Source organism: Jaculus jaculus, chromosome 6 (genome assembly GCF_020740685.1).
Source record: "Jaculus jaculus isolate mJacJac1 chromosome 6, mJacJac1.mat.Y.cur, whole genome shotgun sequence".
In the NCBI taxonomy this organism is placed as follows: domain Eukaryota; kingdom Metazoa; phylum Chordata; class Mammalia; order Rodentia; family Dipodidae; genus Jaculus; species Jaculus jaculus.
Window position 1 is genome coordinate 109,564,908 of NC_059107.1, and position 21,569 is coordinate 109,586,476.

The 21,569-nt window shown below is 42.4% G+C and overlaps 1 protein-coding gene across 1 annotated transcript; it reads right to left on the bottom strand.

Annotated features, from left to right (window-relative positions):
• Positions 1-7,922: 7,922 nt before the first annotated feature.
• Positions 7,923-21,210, bottom strand: Llph (LLP homolog, long-term synaptic facilitation factor). The gene is made up of 3 exons (XM_004650064.2): positions 21,152-21,210; positions 19,134-19,345; positions 7,923-8,500 (listed from the first exon to the last, which is right to left on the bottom strand). Exons 2-3 carry the CDS (start codon positions 19,336-19,338, stop codon positions 8,331-8,333), a joined length of 375 nt encoding a protein of 124 aa, XP_004650121.1. The 5' UTR covers positions 19,339-19,345; positions 21,152-21,210; the 3' UTR covers positions 7,923-8,330.
• Positions 21,211-21,569: the final 359 nt, after the last annotated feature.

Here is a 21,569-nt window from a genome sequence, read left to right on the forward strand (position 1 = left end):
CATGAGGTTGTCCTCTTGCCTGCACATGCACACGTGTACGAACACACACACACACAGAGAGAGACATAAAAATACAGACTGGAAGAGGAGAATTAAGGGACATTGAGAAAGGTTGGTGAACAATCAAAAGGAAGGAGGAGTAAGGCTGTGATAATTAAGAGGTAAAAATAAGGGCAAACTATAAAATAAAATAATAGGGTTGGAGAGATGGCTTAGCAGTAAAGGCACTTGCCTGCAAAGCCAAAGAACCCAGGTTTGATTCCCCAGGACCCACATAAGCCAGATGCACAAGGTGGCACATGCATCTGGAGTTCATTGGCAGTGGCTGGAGGCCCTTGTGTGCCCATTCTCTCTTTCTCTCCCCCTGTCTCTGTCTCCCCCCTCAAATAAATAAATAAAAATAAAATAATAAACAAAAGATCCATTTTTCCATTCTTTCAGAATCTGCTTCCAAGACTTCTAAAGTGCCAAGTTGTACAGTCCTTTGCTCTTGCTGGAGACTTTTTTTGGTCAAGTAAGTTAATGGAAACATGTCTGACTTAAGACATAGCATTCCCTTGACCACCGCTCTCCTGAAACAAATGAGCTAAGCCTATCAGGCACTTTCTTCTCCAGAACTGTCCAATTCTTCCCTGACACTGTGGCTCAGTGGATGCACTGCCTTTAAACGACAAAGATGGAAAATAAACCATTGGTCAGTGTTGTTTCCTTTCAATAAACAATTACATCTCCAGGTTGTTGAGCACTCTGGTTCTAAAGAATAAAGTAAACTCCGGTTCTGACTTTTACAACCTCATACCCTAAGTGTGAGAAAGAAGAATAAAGGACTCAGAACCACCAGGCAGAATTACCTAGAAGCCATCTTGATTAAAGGACTGAGCACTTTCTTTCTCTCATGCCCTATCTCATCTCTTTTCAACCCATACATGGCTTTAAATAACACTCACATTCAGGAAGTTCTTTACATTTAACTCAAATCCTTTCTGCTATAGTCAAAACCTGTTTCCTCAGTAGAGATTTGGAACAGCTGGTTCCCATTCTCTTTACAGCAACTCCTCTTAAAAGATTCATAGCCTTCCGAAGGATATTTGTACCATCCTCACCTAAGGCACATAGCTCCCTTTGTAAGTATTCCCCAACAACATTCTTCTATTCACATGCCAATATCCAGTCGTCCAATGTGTCTAGAGATCAGGAAAGGTAACAGCCTCTATTTGCCAGTCCAGGGGAGCATAAGGACATCTCCTTGGTCCTTGAATTACCAAATCTCTGCTTTTGTGAACACTGCTCATCTGCAGTGTGCAACAGAGCTTGCATCTGAGTAGGGAAGAGAAGAGAAAGACCAGTCGTCAGCTAACTGCCTTCAGTGCTGCTCAGAAATGGCACCTTTGGGCTGGAGAGATGGCTTAGCGATTAAGCACTTGCCTGTGAAGCCTGAGGACCCCGGTTCGAGGCTCGATTCTCCAGGACCCACGTTAGCCAGATGCACGAGGGGCCGCACGCGTCTGGAGTTCGGTTTGCAGTGGCTGGAGGCCCTGGCGCGCCCATTCTCTCTATCTGTGTCTTTCTCTCTCTCTCTGTCGCTCTCAGATAAGTAAAAATAAAACAAATTTAAAAAAAAAGAAATGGCATCTTTGTGTGAACACACAGGGAGGCACCTTAGAATTCTGACAAATAGCACCCCATGTTAGACACACGATGGAATTTGTAATTGCTTTTTCCCCATCACACATCTCAAACTGTTTCTTCTTTAAAGCATTTCTAACAAATCTGGAACAATACTAAAGATCTTCAGCTTTTAGGAGCAAACAACATGTGTTCGTGAACATCTGCGCTTCTCCTGAGCTATTTTTTTCCCATTATTGTCAAGAGAAAAGATGTTTGGTGGAATGTTCCTCCACGGAGGCACAAGTCTATAATACTCCCTGTTGATTACATATAAAAGACACAAAATATTAGTTTATTAAAAGCAGCTTCAAGCATTGCTGTACAAAGCAGTTCTCTAATGGAACAGATTTATGAAGTAACAGCTGAAAGGTATGCAGATCACAAGGTCCATGACAAATGTACTTTATTACACAGATCAGAAATTCCATATGTACTAGCAGTTACTGTACAAAGATACACAACACCCAACTAAGACCACTTAAAGGTTTTGCTGATATTGAAAACTATAAGGACACAACGTGAGAGTGAGAAAGTGTTTCATAAGATAGTATAATACCAAGACAGTTCATCACTTCAGGAAAGAAAATGCGCATAAAGTTAATATATTATAAAGCTATGCCATTCTTTAAATTAAAAATTTGAAAGTCTTTTTCCCTATTCATTCTGTAAAACAGATGTTTATAGCATTTTTCCATACTTTAATTTGGAGCTTAGTTGAATGAGTACCAGATTTAACAACATTAACAAAATTAAGGAGATTTCAGATTTTGTTATTTCCACTAAAGATACCTAAATCCATAATGATATAGTGTCAAAAGGCAGGATAGAACAAAATAAGTACATGCCAAACACTACTTTCTATAACACATTTCTTGAAATGAAAGAATTTTGAATACCAAGTTCAATGTTTGAATCCTTTTGCTACATTCCAACCAAGTGACTTCCAGACTGAACTCAAAAAACCATGCAAACTTGGTCCAATTCCTCTCCCAGCATCTTAGTAGATGGTTCCTGTTTTGATGGAATTAGTCTGTCTCTGTAACTTCCCATCCAAGGTATTTCTGCCATACCCAAGACAGCCTGGCTCATGACTTCACAGTTAGGTGACTTTATCATTACTTCTTCAAAGAGTTTCTGCACAAAAGTACTAACCCCAGAGCACTGTTTGACAGATTCAATAATCGATGTGAAGTATTTAGCAGAATAAGCATTGTCTAAATGTTGGCTGGAATTTTTGTTTGTTTGTTTCTGAGACCACGTGTTGTATGGCAAACTTCTTCAGCACTGAAAGCAGTGAACTATTGCCGGGACCACAAGAGGTGGGGAGAGGAGCCTCAAACTCCCACCTGAGATGGCAGGTGCCCTCTGTGCTAGCTGCACACACAACCCAGGAGGGCTCATGCCCTCAGGGGAGATAGCCTGTACAGAGGGTAAAAGATTAAGGAACAATGAGCGCCATTAGGTGGTTTCTTTGAAGTCTCCAAACTCTGTAAATAAGCCTTCACCCCAGGCTGAGGGAGGAGCATCCGTGGGGGTCACCGACATAGTGAACCCCACTGAAGGGCTGCTTTGCCACATCTATCCTCCTTGACAGGCACAAGAGTTTCTGGAAGTGGCCAATAGGATGAGATGTCTCGGAACACCATGCTATTTAAGTGAGCCCACATCTCCGAGATTGAAAGAGGAGCATCCAAGGAGTAACCTTGACACAGGAGGCCCCAACAAAGTGGCTGCTTTGGGGGCTCCACAGCCCTATAAATAACCCCTCTCCATGCTCTGTAAGCAACCCCCTATAAACTCACTGAACTGGTGTTGGTATAATCGTACTTTGGTCTGCCATCTGAGCCCTGTTTGGGGTGATGTGTGTTTCCTGTGACACAAGAAGGTTTCTGGTGACACAAGGTCTCTAGCTCAGGCTGGCTTTGACCTCCCTATGTAGCTAAGAATAACCTTAAACTTTTTTTAAAAATATTTTTTGTTCATTTTTTATTTATTTATTTGAAAGTGACAGACACAGAGAGAAAGACAGATAGAGGGAGAGAGAGAGAATGGGCGTGCCAGGGCTTCCAGCCACTGCAAAAGAACTCCAGACGCGTGCGCCCCCTTGTGCATCTGGCTAACGTGGGACCTGGGGAACCGAGCCTCGAACCGGGGTCCTTAGGCTTCACAGGCAAGCGCTTAACTGCTAAGCCATCTCTCCAGCCCCAACCTTAAATATTTGACACTCCTGCCTCCACCTCCCAAGCACTAGGAGTTACATGTTTGTGCCACCATGCCTGCTGTGAGCTATTATTTTTACAGTTATTCTGAGTCTTATTTGACATTGCACTGTAGTTTTCCTTGGCTCTTAAATAGGTACAAAAAAACACTTGGCAATCATTTTAAGGTTCCTCTTTTTTTTTTTTTTAATTTTTTTTTTTTTTTTTAAATTTGAGAGCGACAGACACAGATCGAGGGAGAGAGAGGGAATGGGCGCACCAGGGCTTCCAGCCTCTGCTAACGAACTCCAGACGCGTGCGCCCCCTTGTGCATCTGGCTAACGTGGGACCTGGGGAACCGAGCCTCGAACCGGGGTCCTTAGGCTTCACAGGCAAGCGCTTAACCGCTAAGCCATCTCTCCAGCCCCTCTTTTTTAAAAGTATTTTTATTTATTTATGAGAGAGAAAAGAAAGGTATGCTGGGGCCTTTAGCCACTGCAAATGAACTTCAGATGCATGTGCCACCTTGTGCATCTGGTTTACATGGGTCCTGGAGAATTGAACCTGGGTCCTTTGGCTTTACAGACAAAGGCCTTACCTACTAAGCCATCTCTCCAGCCCCTTAAGGTTTCCTTGGTAAACAGATCCAAACCTGGCTTGACCTCCAGCTGCCTAACAGGCCCCTGAGACAGTAGAGTGGCCTTTGGCCTAGGGTAAGTACTGCCTCATCTCCAAACTTTTTTTTTTTTTTTTTTTTTGGTAAAATTGGTACACATCTACTGAAATGGTGATTTTATATGCTGGAAAAATACAGGAACAGATAATTGTGACTAGTACAAATCTGAATCACTGTGCCAGGTAGCATTAGCTGGTAAGATTAGTCAACAGCTCAATACTTACATTTTAATTGTAATGTTTCTCTACTGGCCAATTTGAGGTTTCTTAGAGGTCCCTACCTCCCCAGGTTTTATTTATTTCATTTTTTTTTGGTTTTTCAAGGAAGGGTATCACTCTAGCCCAGGCTGACCTGGAATTCATTCTGTATTCCCAGGGTGGACTCAAACTCACGGCGATCCTCCTACCTCTGCCTCCCAAGTGCCGGGATGAAAGGTGCGTACTACCACTCCCGACCCCAGGTTTAATTTTATGCCTACAATTTTATTAAACTACACATCACTATCTTTCATCCCTTCCAGCACATCAATGCTTAAATCATTTATAGCCAGTTAACTTTTCCAACTCCTAAAATACATGTCCTAGTTACATGGAGCTAAAACATGAAAACATCAAATTTCTTAGCAAACAAAGTAAGTAGCACCACATATTTTAAGGAGTATGCTTTAAAGGAATAAAAGATATTGTCATTAAAGTGACAGCAATAAGCAAAATAAAGTGTCATCAAACCATGACTTGCCAGGCAGGGTGTAGTACCAGGACTCGGGGCTGAGGCAGGACCGCTGCAAGAGGAAAGTCAGAATGGGCTATATGTAAGCGTGTACCAGGTCAAGCAGGGATAGACAGCAAGACCCTGTCTAAACACGCAAACAAAAACCCTACAGGATTCCTTAGAGCTTCGCTGCAGGTCACATTTCTTCTGGCTAGGCACTTAGTCACCAGTGATCTCAGCCTACCCCTTCTGCTCCTAGATTGGCCAGAGCATTAATAGAGAATTACTTACGGAGCCCTCATCTGGTTTGAGATTTGAGGAAAATTCTTACTAAAACTTGATCAATATCTGATCCTGAGCCTGCATCCACCCAGTCCCATCGAAGATTTAACTAAATAAAAAGCAGTCTAACCCAAAAATTACCTCTTTCTCTGGCAGATTGTATGTATACTTGAGAGGCAGAGTCATAACAAGCGAATGAGTTAACCTGAACGTGACTCCCAGCAGCGTTGGTCTCAGTTAGATGACCTGTGGCTGTGCCTCAGTTTCCTCATGTATAAAGAGATCACATCAGCACCCAAGTTCAGAGGAGCTCTGGGTGCATTAAATGAGTTAACACTTTTTATTTTAATTTTTATTATCCTCATATATAATTTGCTTAAGAGTACCAAGAAAATGTTCCATTCCATTCCTAACATGCTGCTTCACTTGAGCTCCATCTGGTGGCCATTCAGTGGTTGTTTGAAAACTATCAAATAAAACAAATTGTAAGACAAACGAATTATAGAAGATTAGAGAACTCTGCTATTTCTCAATTTATAAATCTTTAAAGGGGACAAGAACGCTATCACACCCCTGCACTTCTTTGGGAATGCCAGAGTAAACTTCCTGAGGTGGGAAGAATCCTGTCAGGCTAGTGCTTTAAACCTGCTCACAGCAAGGCAGCAATCAAGTTCTCTCCCTTCGCCAGCTTTCCAGGGGCCACAACATGTCAGAACATGATTTCCAAGTACGGCTTTTGATAGTTTCTGTTCAGGGAAATCTGGAGTGATGAAATTTCATGATTGAACAAACTTTATTGAACAGCCTAACACCATGGAGAGGCCTGGATGAGCGATCACAGCTCTTATCATTGGAGTTGAGGTTACCAGCCACAGCACATGTGTATAAATCCCTGGCATCCATCTCTGACTTCAACTCAGAGGGAAATTAGAAAATACCTGACAGGGCTGATAAAACCTAAATGAGTGCCAGGCGTTCAGCATTAACACAGACAATCCCTATGATGCAACAGGGAGGGTTCACTAGTCTATTTTCAGTAGCTTGTTTGCATTTTCCTTCATTAGTATGTTGATTTATCTATTTTTCTTCATAAAGTTATTCACAACTATACTAAAAAACAAAGACCATGCATGAAATCCAGCTTTTAAATGTTTTATTTTTATTTATTTGAAAGACAGAAAATGGGCACACCAGGGCTACCCTCCACTGCAAAAGAACTCCAGACACAAGCGTTACCTTGTGCATCTGGCTTACGTGGGTCCTTTGGCTTTGCAGGCAAGCATCTTAACCGATTATGGCACCTCTCCAGCCCAAAATCCATTAAAAAAAATTTTTTTTGAGAGAGAGGGGGAAAATATGGGCACACTATGGCTCTTGCTGATGCCAACTCTAGATGCATTCGCATGGCTCTATGTGGGTACTGGGAAACTGAACTCAGTCCATCAGGTTTTGCAAGCCTTTAACCAAAGTCATCTCTGTAGCCCTGAAATCCATCTTCTAACCCTCCTTTCTTAGCTTCTCCGATCCAACCCCTCAGTGCAATTCCCAACATCTAGAACATGCTAGGCAAGTGCTCTATCATTCAACTACATCTCTAGACCTTTCTTACCTACCTTCAAAAAATCATTTTAAGTTGAAGTTAGTAACTTTTCAATTAGCTATTGAATAAATTGAGGAAGGCCTATTAATTTCAAGATCTTACTGGTATTAAATTTTATAGGTTCCAACCTCCTACAAAATTTGGGTCATACCCATGCCTAGCAGCAGTATGCTTGGCAAAGTTTGTGTTATGATGACATAGTGCCCTTATTCTAATACATTTCATTTTTTACTTGGTGTTCTTGTGAAATTAACATCTTCTGGGTAGATGCACACTTCTCACGTTCCCTATACTTGAAAAAAGTCCTAAGCACACTGTAGGCAAATATTTTCTTCAGTGAACATGTAAGATGGTTAATGTGACTAGAATGAATCTCAGACAGAATGTGAAATTTAGACTATATAAATTTGAATGAGTAAAAATAATAAACTATAGCAAGGCAGATTTAACCAAAACTCATTTCATTATGGTACCAGCATTTCCAATGGTTATTCTACTTCTCAGAAAACTAGTTCCAAAATTGAACAGATTCTTGTTACTGAATCTCTACAAAACTGTAGTAATATTAATATTACCATTTACAAAATTAATGTCTATACAATATTAAAACTGAATAAAATTTATTTCAAGAAAAACCCAACATGTTCTAACTTCCTAAAAAGTACACTGATTTGTACATGTTAATGATCTACCTAAAATTAAGGCTTAAGAATTTTTAACTGAATTATCTGGTCTTCCTTAGTAATGGAAAACTTTATGGATATTAAAAAAGACCTACATCAAGATCTATACACAAATTATATTTTATTAAGAATTATACAAACAAAAGTTCCAAATAAACAGTTTATAGAGGTCTTATTTTTGAATTTATATGTAATAGCCAAGTTCTATGTACTGCCAAGTTGTAAGATCAAATAATTACAACCATGTAATACTTGACAAAATTATACTATTAAAATATCAGCATAACTTAAGTTTCCAAAACCAATTTAAGGTTTTGTATTACAACTAAAAAGGTCAGATTAAAATCTGGAAACAAATAGCTTCCACTTTTTGAGAGATGAAGTTGGCGTACACATTGCAATCAAAGACTGTCGGGTCTGGTTTGGCACTCTTGCGTGTGATGCGACCCCCATGTCTGGAATTTTCACGTGGGAAGTGTCCAGCAGGCCTGGCACTCTCACGTGTGAGGCGTCTACCAGGCCAGCCCCTTCGCTGCCTTTGCCTTGCTTCTGCCCCTTCCTTTTGCTCGCTTGGCCTTCAGCTTCTTCCTCTGCCTCTGGTTCATCCACACTGGGTACTGTCCATTCTGGTCTAGAAGAGTCTTTCTGTTTCTCTTAATCTCAGTCTCCATTTTCATGTCATCTAAAAAAAAATAAAAAAAGGAACTATCAATATTCACGCACAAAAAACCACCTCATGGCGGCACACGAAGATCTTCAGAACCAGAGGCAGTGCAGTATTGCAGGAGGAAACACACTTATTTTTGGCTCTTGACTATAACTGAAAACACCTTACAACAAACTCAAAAGAATCAACCACATGTTGCTACAACCGCAAATGACATAAAACGATGTAGCTGAGCACACCACATACTGAGCTTCCTTGTACAGAATGTTGTGACTTCCAGGTCACGTCAAATCAGCCCAGGGAGGGAGACACGAAGAAACAGCAAAACACACCTCTATTGAAAAGTGGACGTGCATACGTTATTATCTGCCATAGCAGAAAAGCAGGAGAGACTCAGATCTTCTAGAAAGGAGAAAAATGGTCAAAATCCTGCTGAGGCGCCAGTGGCCCTGGCCCGCATGCCCACCTGGCACAGAGCTGTAGGAGCAGAAACCAGGCGAAGGTATTTTCCACGCACATCAGCCTCCTTGTAAAGTCAAGAAACCTGAAGAAGAGGGGCGGGGGCAGCTCAGCAGCTGCTGAAGGAAACCACAAATGGGACCAGCTGAACAGCGTGGACACAACTCCAGGCATCTTGCACAGCCTCCCATCCCCCAACTGTCAGTGCCATGAACCTCTGGAGAACTCATTCACTCCTGGCTTCGCGGCATCCAGCACAGCCATCAGACCACTAGAGGGCGGGATCAAGGTGGGCTCCAAACACTGGTGAGACTGGAAGCCACCGCAGAAGGTAACAGGGCCTGTCTAAACAGAAGCAGGTACACAGGCCTGCACTAGAAGTGCTAATCTCTCCTTCCATGTCAGGGCAGGTTATGTGTTACATATTCTTGGATGACTTTACCATTCTCAAACAAGCTATATTTTGGTGTTGACTACTGTTGTCTTTGATGTTTCCTGATTCACAGAGTCTGTCTTTTTCTTCTGTCATTATTGGGGACAGGGTCTGACTCAGCCCCAGGCTAACTGTAACCCATTTCAGACCAGAAATTTTAGCCTCCCAGTTGACAGGATTAAAGGTGTGGGACAACACACACCCTCAGGGCCTACAGCTTTATTAGATTATCTGTTTGTTTTAATCTCCATCCTTAAATACTCTGTGCAGTTACAGAAAAGAAATTCTATCAGTCTCCTTCTTTGAAGCCAGCATCTCCTTGATATCAAAACCAGACGAAGACAGAACAAAAAAGCATACTACAGACCAATCTCCTTCATGAAAATAGTTGCAAAAATTCTCAAAAAGATATTGGCAAACAGAATAAAAGAATATATCAAAAATATCATTCACCCCAACCAAGTAGACTCTATCACAGAGATACAGATATGGTTCAACATAGACAAACTGATAAATGCAATATACTATGTAAATGGACTTAAGGACAAAAATCACATAATCATCTCAATAGATGCAGAAAAGACATTTGACAAAATCCAAAATCCCTTCTTGATTAAAGTCCTAACAGATACTGGGAATAGAAGAAACATACCTAAAGAATAAAGGCTATTTATGACAAACCTACAGCCAACATAATACTAAGTGGGGAAAAACTTGAAGCTTTTCCTCTAAATTCAGGAACAAGACAAGGGTACCAATTGTCCCCACTTTTATTTAATATAGTAAAACTACAGCAGTTTGATCTTTGACAAAGGTACCAATAATGTAGACTGGAGAAAGGACAGCATCTTCAACAAATGGTGTTGGACAAATTGGATGACCATATGTAGGAAAATGAAATTAGACCCACTCATTTCACCATACACAAAAATCAAGTCCAAATGAATTAAAGACCTCAATGTAAGACCTGAAACTCTTCAACTACTGGAAGAAAAAATAGGGGGCACTCTCCACAATATAGGACTGGGAAAAAACTTCCTGAACAAAACCCAGTAGCTCAGAACATTAAACAAGCACTCAACCAATGAGATCTCATGAAGCTAAAAAGCTTTTGCACAAACATACCATAAGCAAAGCCAACAGATTACCCACTAAATGGGGAAAATCTTTGCCATATATATCACTGACAGAGCCTAATAGCTAAAATCTACAAAGAACTCAAAAAACTAAACAATAAAAAAAAAAATCAAACAACACATTCCAAAAGTGGGGCAGAGAACTAAATAGGGAGTTCTCAGAGAAAGAATTCCAAATGGCTCACACATATTTAAGAATATGCTCAACATCCTTAACCAGTAGGGAAATGCAAATTAAAACAACTATGAGATTCCACCTTACCCCAGAAAGGATGGCAAACATTAAAAAAATCAAATGAAAACAAATGTTGGCGAGGCTGTGGACAAATAGAAACACTTATTCACTGTGAGAATGTAAGGTGGTACAACCACTATGGAAATCAATATGGAGACTCCTGAAAAGGATGAATATAAGAGTTACCAACAGACCCTGTTATTCCCTTACTGGGCATTTACCCTAACAGCTCCACATCTCACTTTAGAGATACTTGCTCAACCATGTTTGTAGCTGCTCAATTCATAATAGCTAAAAACTGGAAATCTACCAAGGTGCACATCATTGGACAAATGGATAACTAAGATGTGGTATATCAGCATGATGGAATTCTACTCAGCAGTAAGAAAAAAATGACACATTGAAACTTGGAACAGATCATTCTAAGTGAACTCACACAATCACAGAAAGACAACCGTTCCATGATCTCACTCATCTGCAGTTCCTAACCTGGATCAGCCCAAGTTGCTGACATACCTGAATAGCATTTCAAGGCTTGGACAAGAGGGAGGGTAGTGCTTGGGGGAAGGGAAAAGGTGGTGGTGGGGGGACACAAAACTGAACCCAAAGTGAACTGGTACCACAGAATCCTATATCCTAGAAGTCAGACTAAAATGTGGAACCCTCAAGAGGACCTTAGAGGAAGCACCTGAATTAAAGGGCCCTGGAGAGGGTGAGATGAAACCCAACCTCAAATTTCTCCTCTTTCTCTTTCTTTTCCCTTGGTGCTGGCCTGTCATTCCCTATACCATGATGTGGTCTAAATCCACAATGAGCTGTTGATCAGAGACCTAATAAATCTCCCAAAACAAACAAGACAGACTTCTGTCAGAGCACTTGATTACCCACCAGAGGTTAATGGTAAGACCCTACTGCTGAAGACACCATATGCTGTCAGCAGAGCGGACAATGCAGAGACCTGGTTGGAATCTGGAGGAGAGCCAGTCCCCAGACAATTAGCCCATCTAGTGCTGGAAGATGCTACATGAGCTACCAGGGGAAAGTGGCCAAATTTGTCCAAGCAACTCAAAGTCTAAGTGACTCAGAAGCAAACAACTTGATATGATGCTCACATAACTGTAATGGTGGCACACAGCCATGGTGGGTAACCAACTGCTCCTGGATTTGCTAACAGTATCTGGAACTGGTAAACAAGTCAGAATCATATCCAGATAATGATTCGGCTTTCCACTGTCAAGCTCCCAGTAACCTTAAGACTATACGGGGGTCTACACCCTTTTAATTCTAAAATTAATGATTATCCCATTTAACTGGAGCTGACTTCATTCTTCGTTGGAGAATCTGCTTCTCTTTTTCAGATGGAAGCTGGATTGAGGGGATAAACAGCCAACCCTGGCCCCAGCTGAAACCACAGAGGATTTGGAGAAATAAGCAAAAGTACTACTTTCTTAGTGAATCTGATATCAGCACAAGGGTGATGGAGATAGATACTGAGGACACTTAACACCTACCAAACCAGAGATCCAGAGGCCCATCACTAAAGTTAACTTAAAATGCTCCCAGCAAGGCTCAGGGAACTGTGTGGAAGAGGGGGTGGAAAGATTGTTAGAGCCACAAATTGGGACATTTGCACAGAGACATTGCCTCCCTGCCAGATAATATATGACCCATATTCCCCATGGGGTTGAACTGCAGCCCCAATGAGGAAGACCTCTTCAGAAAAGGGGCAGGGAGGAGAAAAAGGATGGTACCAACATGTGTTGTTTACATACTAAATATGACCATAAAAGATAATGAAATTTAATAGAAAAAAATTCTATTTGAAGGCTAGAGAACTGGCTCAGATAACCTGGGTTCAATTTCCTAGTACCCACATAAATCCAGATGTACGAAGTGACACATACTGGAGTTCATTTGCAGTGGCAGGAGGCCCTGGTGCACCCATAAACATTCTTCCTTGCTCGTTCTGTCAAATTAATTAATTAAAAATTCTACAATAAATAAATAAATAAAGTACCTTGGAATAAACCTGACCAAGGAAGTGAAGGATCTCTACAATGAAAATTTTGTTTTTGTTTTTGAGGTAGGGTCTCACTCTGGTCTAGGCTGACCTGGAAGTAACTATGTAGTCTCAGGGTGGCCTCGAACTCATGGTATTCCTCTTACCTCTGCCTCCAGAATGCTGGGATTCAAGGCATGTGCCACCATGCCCCACTTACAACGAAAACTTTAAAACACTCAAGACAGAAATTGCCGAAGACCCTAGAAATGGCAAGACATCCCTTGTTCTTGAATTGGAATAATCAATATTGTGAAATGTCAAACAAAACCAATCTACCCATATAATGCAATTCACATAAAAATTCCAATAGCATTCTTCAAGGAAACAGAAAAAAACAATCCTAAAAGTCATTTGGAAGCACTGCGCACGTACACACACACACACACACACACACACACACACACCCTTGATCATCAAAACAATTTTGTGAAACAAAAATAAGGCTGGTGGATCACCATACCTGATTTTAATCTATACTACAGAACCACAGAAACAAAAACAGCATGGTACTGATACAAAAATAGACACATAGATTAGACGGAACAGAATAGAGGACCCAGATGTAAGTCTGGGCAGCTACAACCACCTGATCTTCAACAAAAATGCCAATACTCATTGGAGAAAAGACAGCCTCTTCAACAAACAGTGCTGAGAAAACTGGATATCTATATATAGTAGAATGATAATAGATCCTTATCTCTCTCCATGCAGAAACCTTAAGTCCAAGTAGACCTTAGTATCATATCCAAAACTCTGAAACTGCTATAGCAAAAAGGGGAAAAACCTTCAACATCTTGGCACAGGCAACGACTTTCTGAATATAACCCTAGTTGCTCAGGAAATAAAATCACTAATCAACCACTGGGACCTCATAAAATTGCAAAGCTTTTGTACAGCAAAGAACATTGTAAATAGAGCAAAGTGGCAACCTGTAGGGAAATGAATGAACCTGGAAAGGATTATACTTAGTGAGGTAACACAGGCCCAGAAAGCCAAGCGTTGCTTATCCTCTCATATGATCCTATGTGAGCTGGAATAACACTCAGTAGCAGAGCCAGTAAGCTAGAAAGGGGCTATAAGGGAGCAAGAAGGAAGGAGGATTTAAGAGGCTAGTACTGCATATACGTAAGTAAGAGAGATTACTGGGGGGTGGAAAGAATGTGGAAAATAGATGGCCCCCAATATATTCATTATTTTGTTAGTTTGTAGTTTTCATCTGCAGCCACCTGGCTGGAGGTGGTGTCACTGGGCAGAACTTAAGGTGTGGTGGAGGGTTTGAGATTTCAATATAAAGATATGCAAAGTGTGCCTAGCTGGAGTTCCTGAAGTGTCCTGTGGCTTTTGGCTTTTTGGCTTGTGCTTGTCTGTCTCTCTCTCTCTCTGTCCTGTGGCTTTTGGCTTTTTGGCTTGTGCTTCCCTCCCTCCCTCCCTCCCTCCCTCTCTCTCTCTCTCTCCCTCTCCCTCTCTCTCCTTGGTCCTGTGAAGGCAGGACAGCTTCTTTTACACTTATGGAACTTCCCCTGGATCTGTAAGCATCAATAAATATCCCTTCCTCCATAACTGTGACTGGTCTGGAAGTTCATCTCAGCAAACCTGAAGCTGTCTGCTATAAGTGGCATGGCTGTTACTGGGGAAACCAACCACTCTCTAATTAGACAGCAGGCCGGCTCCACGGGAGGGAATTACATACCTGATACTGAAAACCTATGATGGGGGAAGTGATGAGCCCTAGGGGTGTAACACCTGCAAGTGTCTGGCTAAATGCATATATTATGCTCACCAAACTTCCTGGTAAGCACTTTTCTTAATGTTCATATCCATATATTAATGCTACTCTCACTTCTGGTTAGAGAAGTTTCTCTTTTCAGATGGCGGTGACCTCTGGAATGACTCAAAAGGCACACAGTGCTGAGAAGAAATGATAGAGTGCTCAGCACTGACTGAAACATCTCTATCACATCTTCCATGGCTCAGACCCATTGAGGAAGAGGTGACAGAATGAATGTTAAGAGCTAAAGGAAGGGTAAAATTCCTTACAATACACTTCTCCAGACACAAAAAGGCCTGGATATCCATGATCTCACAGTGCCTGGCACTATCTACACTAGACCGTTATGTTAGCAGGAAATGATGATGACATCAAAATAAAAACAGAGACTGATTGAGCGAGGGAAGGGATATGATGGAGTGGAGTTGTGAAGGGGAAAGTGAGGGAGGAAGGGAATTATTGTAGTTTACTGTCTATAATTATGGAAGTTGTCAAAAAATAAAAATAAAATAAAAAATCAGATGTACAAAACGGAAACAAATGTTTTTATGTACTCTGGAATAAGTAAGTTAAATAGGAGACACTGAGGATGTATTGCTTGGATTTACTACATTAGTGGTTAAGTGCATGGCCCTGAGAACGTGTGAGTTATAAGATTTCTCTTGTTGAGAGATCTTTTCTTTAGCTCCTTGGCAAGTTCGAGGCCAATGAGAGACCTTGTCTCAAAAAAGGCAGGTGGCACCTGAGGAATGACACATGAGGTTATTCTCTGGTCTGTACACATGCGTATGCACATTCTCCCTTCCCCCCACAGGAACACATACACACAAAGACAGGCCATTCAATAGTAAATGCATTCTTACTCTAATGCACAGGTCTCACAAGTACATAACCTAGCAACAATTAGCATTTTTATGAACTTCAACTAAATCCTACTGATGTTCAAACAAACTTGGCAGAGTGGTCAGCAGAGTGTTTAATGACAAAGCTGGGCAGACAAAAGAAAGACTTGCACACACTGTGGGACTGCCACCCTTCCACTATCCAACTAACTCCCTGAGGCCAGACTTCACCTACTGCTGCAGGGAACCTGGCACCAAGAGCTGTGCACTGCTGGGGCTTACCTATTACCAACCTCACCTATGATAAAGGAACATGCCTACAGCATCCCGCCCTAAGCCCTAGCCATGGTATACAAGATCTTTACTGACATTACATTAGATAGTCACCATCATGTGCACACTGCTGCAAACAGTGCTGGTATTTAGTAGGCACCAGGGAGCCAGCTGTGAAGTGATTAAGTATGCTCCATGTCTTAGAGCTACGGTGGTCCGTGAGAGCTCCCTGTTCTCATGGAGCTCACTATGTTCTGTAGAGAGAAAACCCCATTCTATGCTAGGTGGTTTTTAGATGAATACTAAACCAAGGTGAGTCCTACTGGCAAGCTCTGCAAGTAAACAGAAAGATGAGAAATTTTAAGCAAGCATCAATGGATTCACAACCTCACAAGATTAAAATGGCTGATACCCAGACAGTAGAAGGAGCAAGAGCCAAAGGGCAGTCATCTAGACTAAGGTGACTGTACTGTAAGTATAATAAATGTAACTGCTAACAATTTAGACACAGAACATAAAGGAAGAGCAAGAGAGGATGGCCAAGGAGAAACATACCTCTGTACCTGAGGGTAGAAATAAGGAGCTATACTGAAAGCAGGTAGATGACTTCCCTCACCTGCTCTTCCATTCAGCTCCCAAAATACTACAAAAATGAGGCACTCAGATTATCTCCAGGCAGGAAATGAGAGAATTCTTCTCTAATGTTGTGAGAAATTTTAAAAAGCTAGATTCAGAAATAGAAAATAGCCCAACAAAATGTGGAGCTATGCAATTATTCTACAGTTCTCCAGGCTGACAGAGCTTCTCCATCTTGTGGCCCTGAGGTTCCAATTATCATTTTAGTTCTGAAGTATGAAGTGACTCACTTACTTGTGAGCAATAATCACCAGACATTTGAGAACTGTCTGAGAGACAAAAATAAAGGACTAGAGGATGGAGAGATGGCTTATCTGTTAAGGTGCTTGCCTGTAATGCCTAATGACCCAAGTTTGATTCTCCAGGACCCAAATAAAGCCAGATTCAAAGTGGTGCTTGCATTTGGAGTTTCTTTACACTGGCTAGAGGCCTGGTACACCCCTTCTCTCTCCCCTCACAAATAAAATAAAATAAAATATAAAATTAAAAAAATTTAAAAAAGCACTAGAAGGGTCGAGGAGGCAAGGGGGGGGTGGGTATAGAAGGGAAGGACTTAAAAGGCAGACAATGCAGAGATTTCAATTTAAATATCAGAAACAAACTTTAAACTGGGCATGGTAGCGCACACCTTCAATGCCAGCACTTTGGAGGCAGAGGTAGGTGGACCACCATGAGTTCAATGCCACCCTGAGACCACACAGTAAATTCCAGGTCAATCTGAGCTAGAGTGAGACTCTACCTCAAAACCCCAAGCGGACTGGAAAGATAGCATAGCAGTTAAGTCACTTGCCTGCAAAGCCAATGGATCCAGGTTTGATTCCCCAGGACCCACATAAGCTAGATGCCCAAGGTAGCACATGCATCTGGAATTCATTTGAAGTGGCTGGAGGCTTTGGCATGCTCATTCTCTCCCTCTCAAATAAATAAAAACTAAAAAGAGATTTTTTTTAAAAAAAGGAAACAATCTTTAAGTAATCTCAGTGATAGGAGACAGATCCATTAAAAGCAAGAGGGCATGAAAAGGGATAAAGTTAAAATCTTCTGGAAATGAACATAAAATGGCTAAGCTATATATCACAAAACCTAGCAAATAAAAACTGAAGAAATTAGAGAATACAAAAGAAAAGAAAAGAAAAGTTGGAGGACCAAGATATGACACTGAGCTGGAGAGATGGCTTAGCACTTAAGGTGCTTGCCTGCAAAGGCAAAGGACCCAGGTTTGATTCCCTAGCACCAACGTAAAGACAGCTGCATTAGGTGGCACATGGATCTGGAGTTTGTTTGGAGTGGCTAGAGGCCCTGGCACACCCACTCTCTCACTATCTGTCCCTACTCTTAAATAATTTAAAAGAAAATAATGTTTAAAACAGGTAAGAGACTCAGGAACACATGCCATCTAGAAATTATAAAGTGTTCTTGCATTCTAACAAACAGGCCAGGTGTGATGGTGTACACCTTTAATCCCAGCACTCAGGAGGCAGAGGTTGGAGGATCACTGTGGGTTCAAAGCCAGCCTGAGACTACATAATGAATTTCAGGTCAGCCTGGGATAGAGCAAGGCCCTACCTTAAAAAAAAAAAAAAGTAATCCATTTAAAACAAAGGACTTAGGGCTGGGGGAGATGGCTCAGTGGATAAAGTATTGCCCATGTAGGAATGAGTGTGTTAGTTTGGTTCCTCAGAACCCAAGTAAAGCCAGGCACAGTAGCAGTAGCACACATTTGTAATCCAAGAATGTCTAACTAAACAGGAGAATACTCAGAAAGCTCCTGGGCCGGCTAGCCTGGTGTAAGTGGTGGAAAACAACAGACCTTGCTTCCAACAAGGTGGAAGGAAAGAAGTGACATGATGTGATATGATGTGTAAACACCATAAGCCTTTAAAAAGATAAAATGGGGCTGGAGAGATGGCTTAGCAGTTAAGCGCTTGCCTGTGAAGCCTAAGGACCCCGGTTCGAGGCTCGGTTCCCCAGGTCCCACGTTAGCCAGATGCACAAGGGGGCGCATGCGTCTGGAGTTTGTTTGCAGAGGCTGGAAGCCCTGGCGCGTCCATTCTCTCTCTCTCCCTCTATCTGTCTTTCTCTCTGTGTATGTCACTCTCAAATAAATAAATAAATAAAATTAAAAAAAAAAAAGATAAAATGGAGGCAGAGGTAGGTGGATCATCATGAGCTCAAGGCCACCCTGAGACTACATAGTGAATTTGAGGTCAGCCTGAACTAGAGTGAGATCCTACCTCAAAAAAAAAAAAAAAAAAAAAAAAAAAAAGGATAAGGTGAGAGCCTGGAGAGATTGCCCAGTGGTTAAGGTACTTGCCTGAAACCTGGTTCAATTCTATAGTATCCACATAAAGCCAGATGCACAAAGATGGCAGATGCATCTGGAGTTCATTTGCAGTAACAGGAGGCCCTGGCACACTCATTCTCTCTCTGTGCATGCGTGCGTGTGTGTGTAGCGTTGGAGCTGGAGAGATGGCTCAGTGGTTAAAAGCACTTGTTCTTTGGCCTTCCGACCACAGTTGTATTTTCAATGTCCATGGAAAGCCAGATGCAAGATGGTGCACACGTCTATAATCCCAGCCAATGGGGAGGCAGAGTCAAGAGTATCTTGAAGTTCGTAACGAAACACATGGGTCTTGGGTGGACAGGGAAACCCATGAAAGAAATAGAACAAAGCAATAATAAGATGTTTGCATAACAGGCATGTTAGGAAGAATGTGTGGAGGTGGGTAAGAGTTTAAGAAGGGAAAATCATCAGAGAAAACTTGACAGAATTGTTACTATTTTTTATGAAGCAGCACACTCACCTTTTTCCTCTTCCATCACACAGTGAACTTTCTCCTGACCCTGTTTGGGCACTACCACAGTTGCTATCTCTTGGACATCTTTCATTAAAATATCACTGTCGACTTTGAGAATACTTTTAAGTCTGTTGAGCTCTCTTGGAGCATTCTTTTTTCTCTTTTCAGCACGCATCTTCCTTTTCCATTTACTCCGTAAGCTTTTAGCCATGTTTTACCTAATGTTATGAAAAACATAGGTTCAAAAAAAAAAAAAAATGGATTACTTTAAAAAAAATTAACAGGAAAATCCTTGAAAACCCAACCAAAAGTTCACTCTACTAAACAGGAATAAATGGAAGGTAATCTATTCAGAATCTGTGATGGCTTCACATGTAACTTATGTGAGGGCCAATGTGTCACCTACAACTACTAAGCAACAATCAAGACCACCAAATCAAAACTCCTGAGGCCAATCAATGGCAAACTATTTGTTGCACTCAGGTTCACAATGCTGGCAGAAATCACCTGACCAAAAGGGGTGGTTTATTTTGGCTTACAGACTCGAGGGGATGTTCCATGACGACAGGGAAAATGATGGCATGAGCACAGGGTGGACATCACCTCTTGGGCAACATCAGCTAGACAACAGCAACAGGAGAGTATGCCAAACACTGGCAAGAGGAAGCCCATAACCCTGCCCCCAACAATACACAGCCTCCAGGAGGCTTTAATTCCCAAACTGCCATCAGGTGGGAACCTACCAGTCTGAAAACCTAAGTTTATAGAGGACACCTGCCTCAATCCACCACACCATTAAGTCAATTCTAAAAATCTCTTAGTTTTCTTGCAATAGAAAGAACGTTATTACCTAACAAGTACTTATTTAACAGTTAACAAATTACAACACAATTTTCATAGAAACCCTTTGCAATCCTAGTCAAGCTGATCTAACTACCTTAAACTTACATCCACTTCGGTTCTCTGTCCACCTTTCAGCCCTTTACCCCAAATCCATCAGGAAGCACTTAGGCATCAACTTGAAAAGCTTACAGCATTTTGCTGCCTGCCACAGAATTTTTAAATGACTTCCCACAGTGCATTCAAGACACAATATTATCATCCTCTGGCCACGTGACTCCAACTCTCATCTCAGTCTCCTTAACCCAATCTGCAAGCTCCAATCACATGTGAATAGAGCCCACACTGTGTCCAATACCTTTACACTACAGTTCTTGCGTCTGGAACCGGCTCGCTCCTGTCAGTCCCTCAGGAAGGACCTTCTCTGACCACCGTAAGCCCCTCTCTACTTAATACGTGTTTCGACCTGCGCACTGTAGGTTCCACGAAAACAGAGACCAAGTAGTGTTAAATTTCGGGGTTCGCAACAAAGGGCTAAAACTGCCAGCTTCTTGGATCTAAAACTTGACCGTAACAGGGGAGAATGAGAAAAGTGGGGAGAGAAAGAAGAGATCCAGAAAAAGCGCGAAGGCGGGCCAGGGAGTGGGCTTTAGGGGAAGAGGGGAGAACCTGGAGGGAGGGAAGCAGGCGGGGGCCTTGGCTGGTGCGAAGAGATGTGGGTAAGGGCCTGAGCTCCCATAGCAGCAGCAGTCCGGAGCCCGTATTCACAAGGCCAGGCTGGAACGGATGGGGAGAGAGCCCTTGACCTCTCCCAGGTCGGTCTCGTTGGCCGCCGACCCGCGGAGCATTGCACTTTGCATGCAGTGAGGCTTACGGAAGGAAGCAGCTGTGGCGTGACTAGGTGAAGACCCTTTCAACACCAGCAGCCACAAACCTGCTCGGTTGACTAATCTGACCCAAATCCTGCGCGACAGGCCACGGAAAACAACCTGGCGGTTACCCTTTACACAGTACCCGGGAGTGGGGGGGCGCCGGGCCACCCCGAGCCCTCGGGAAGCCCGCCCTTGGTGCAGTGCCACAATCTAGGCAGAGGCCAAGCATCCCCAAAGAAAGTCAGGGTCTGAGACGACATCCTCCACGAGCGGCAGGGCCGAGCCCCAAAAGCCAAGATTCTGGAAACTCACCCGAGAAACAAACGCACGCACGCCGCACGCCAACCGGAAACTCGCTCACTTCCGCCTTCCGGCCGCGACGGCCGCACGGCACGCCGGGAACGTTGAGCGGCCGGGCCCTAGGAAGGTCGGCGCTGACTCGCTTGGGGAAGCGGACCAGGAAGCTTAGTTGGTCTTATCAAATTGTATTTTAAATATGTGCAATTTATTGCATGGCAATTATAGTTAAAAGCTGTCACTAAAGGCAGAAAACAGGTATTTTATAGGCCAGAGCTTAACAGGAAATGTTAAGTTATTTCAGTCCAACTAGTGTTTACCTGTCTGAACCGGACGGACCTAAGGTAGGTCGGCTGAAGGTCAAACAGGCATCACTTCACATGCTTCTAGTAACCAACGTAGGCCGCGCAGCCACACAGCTCTCTGGTACTTG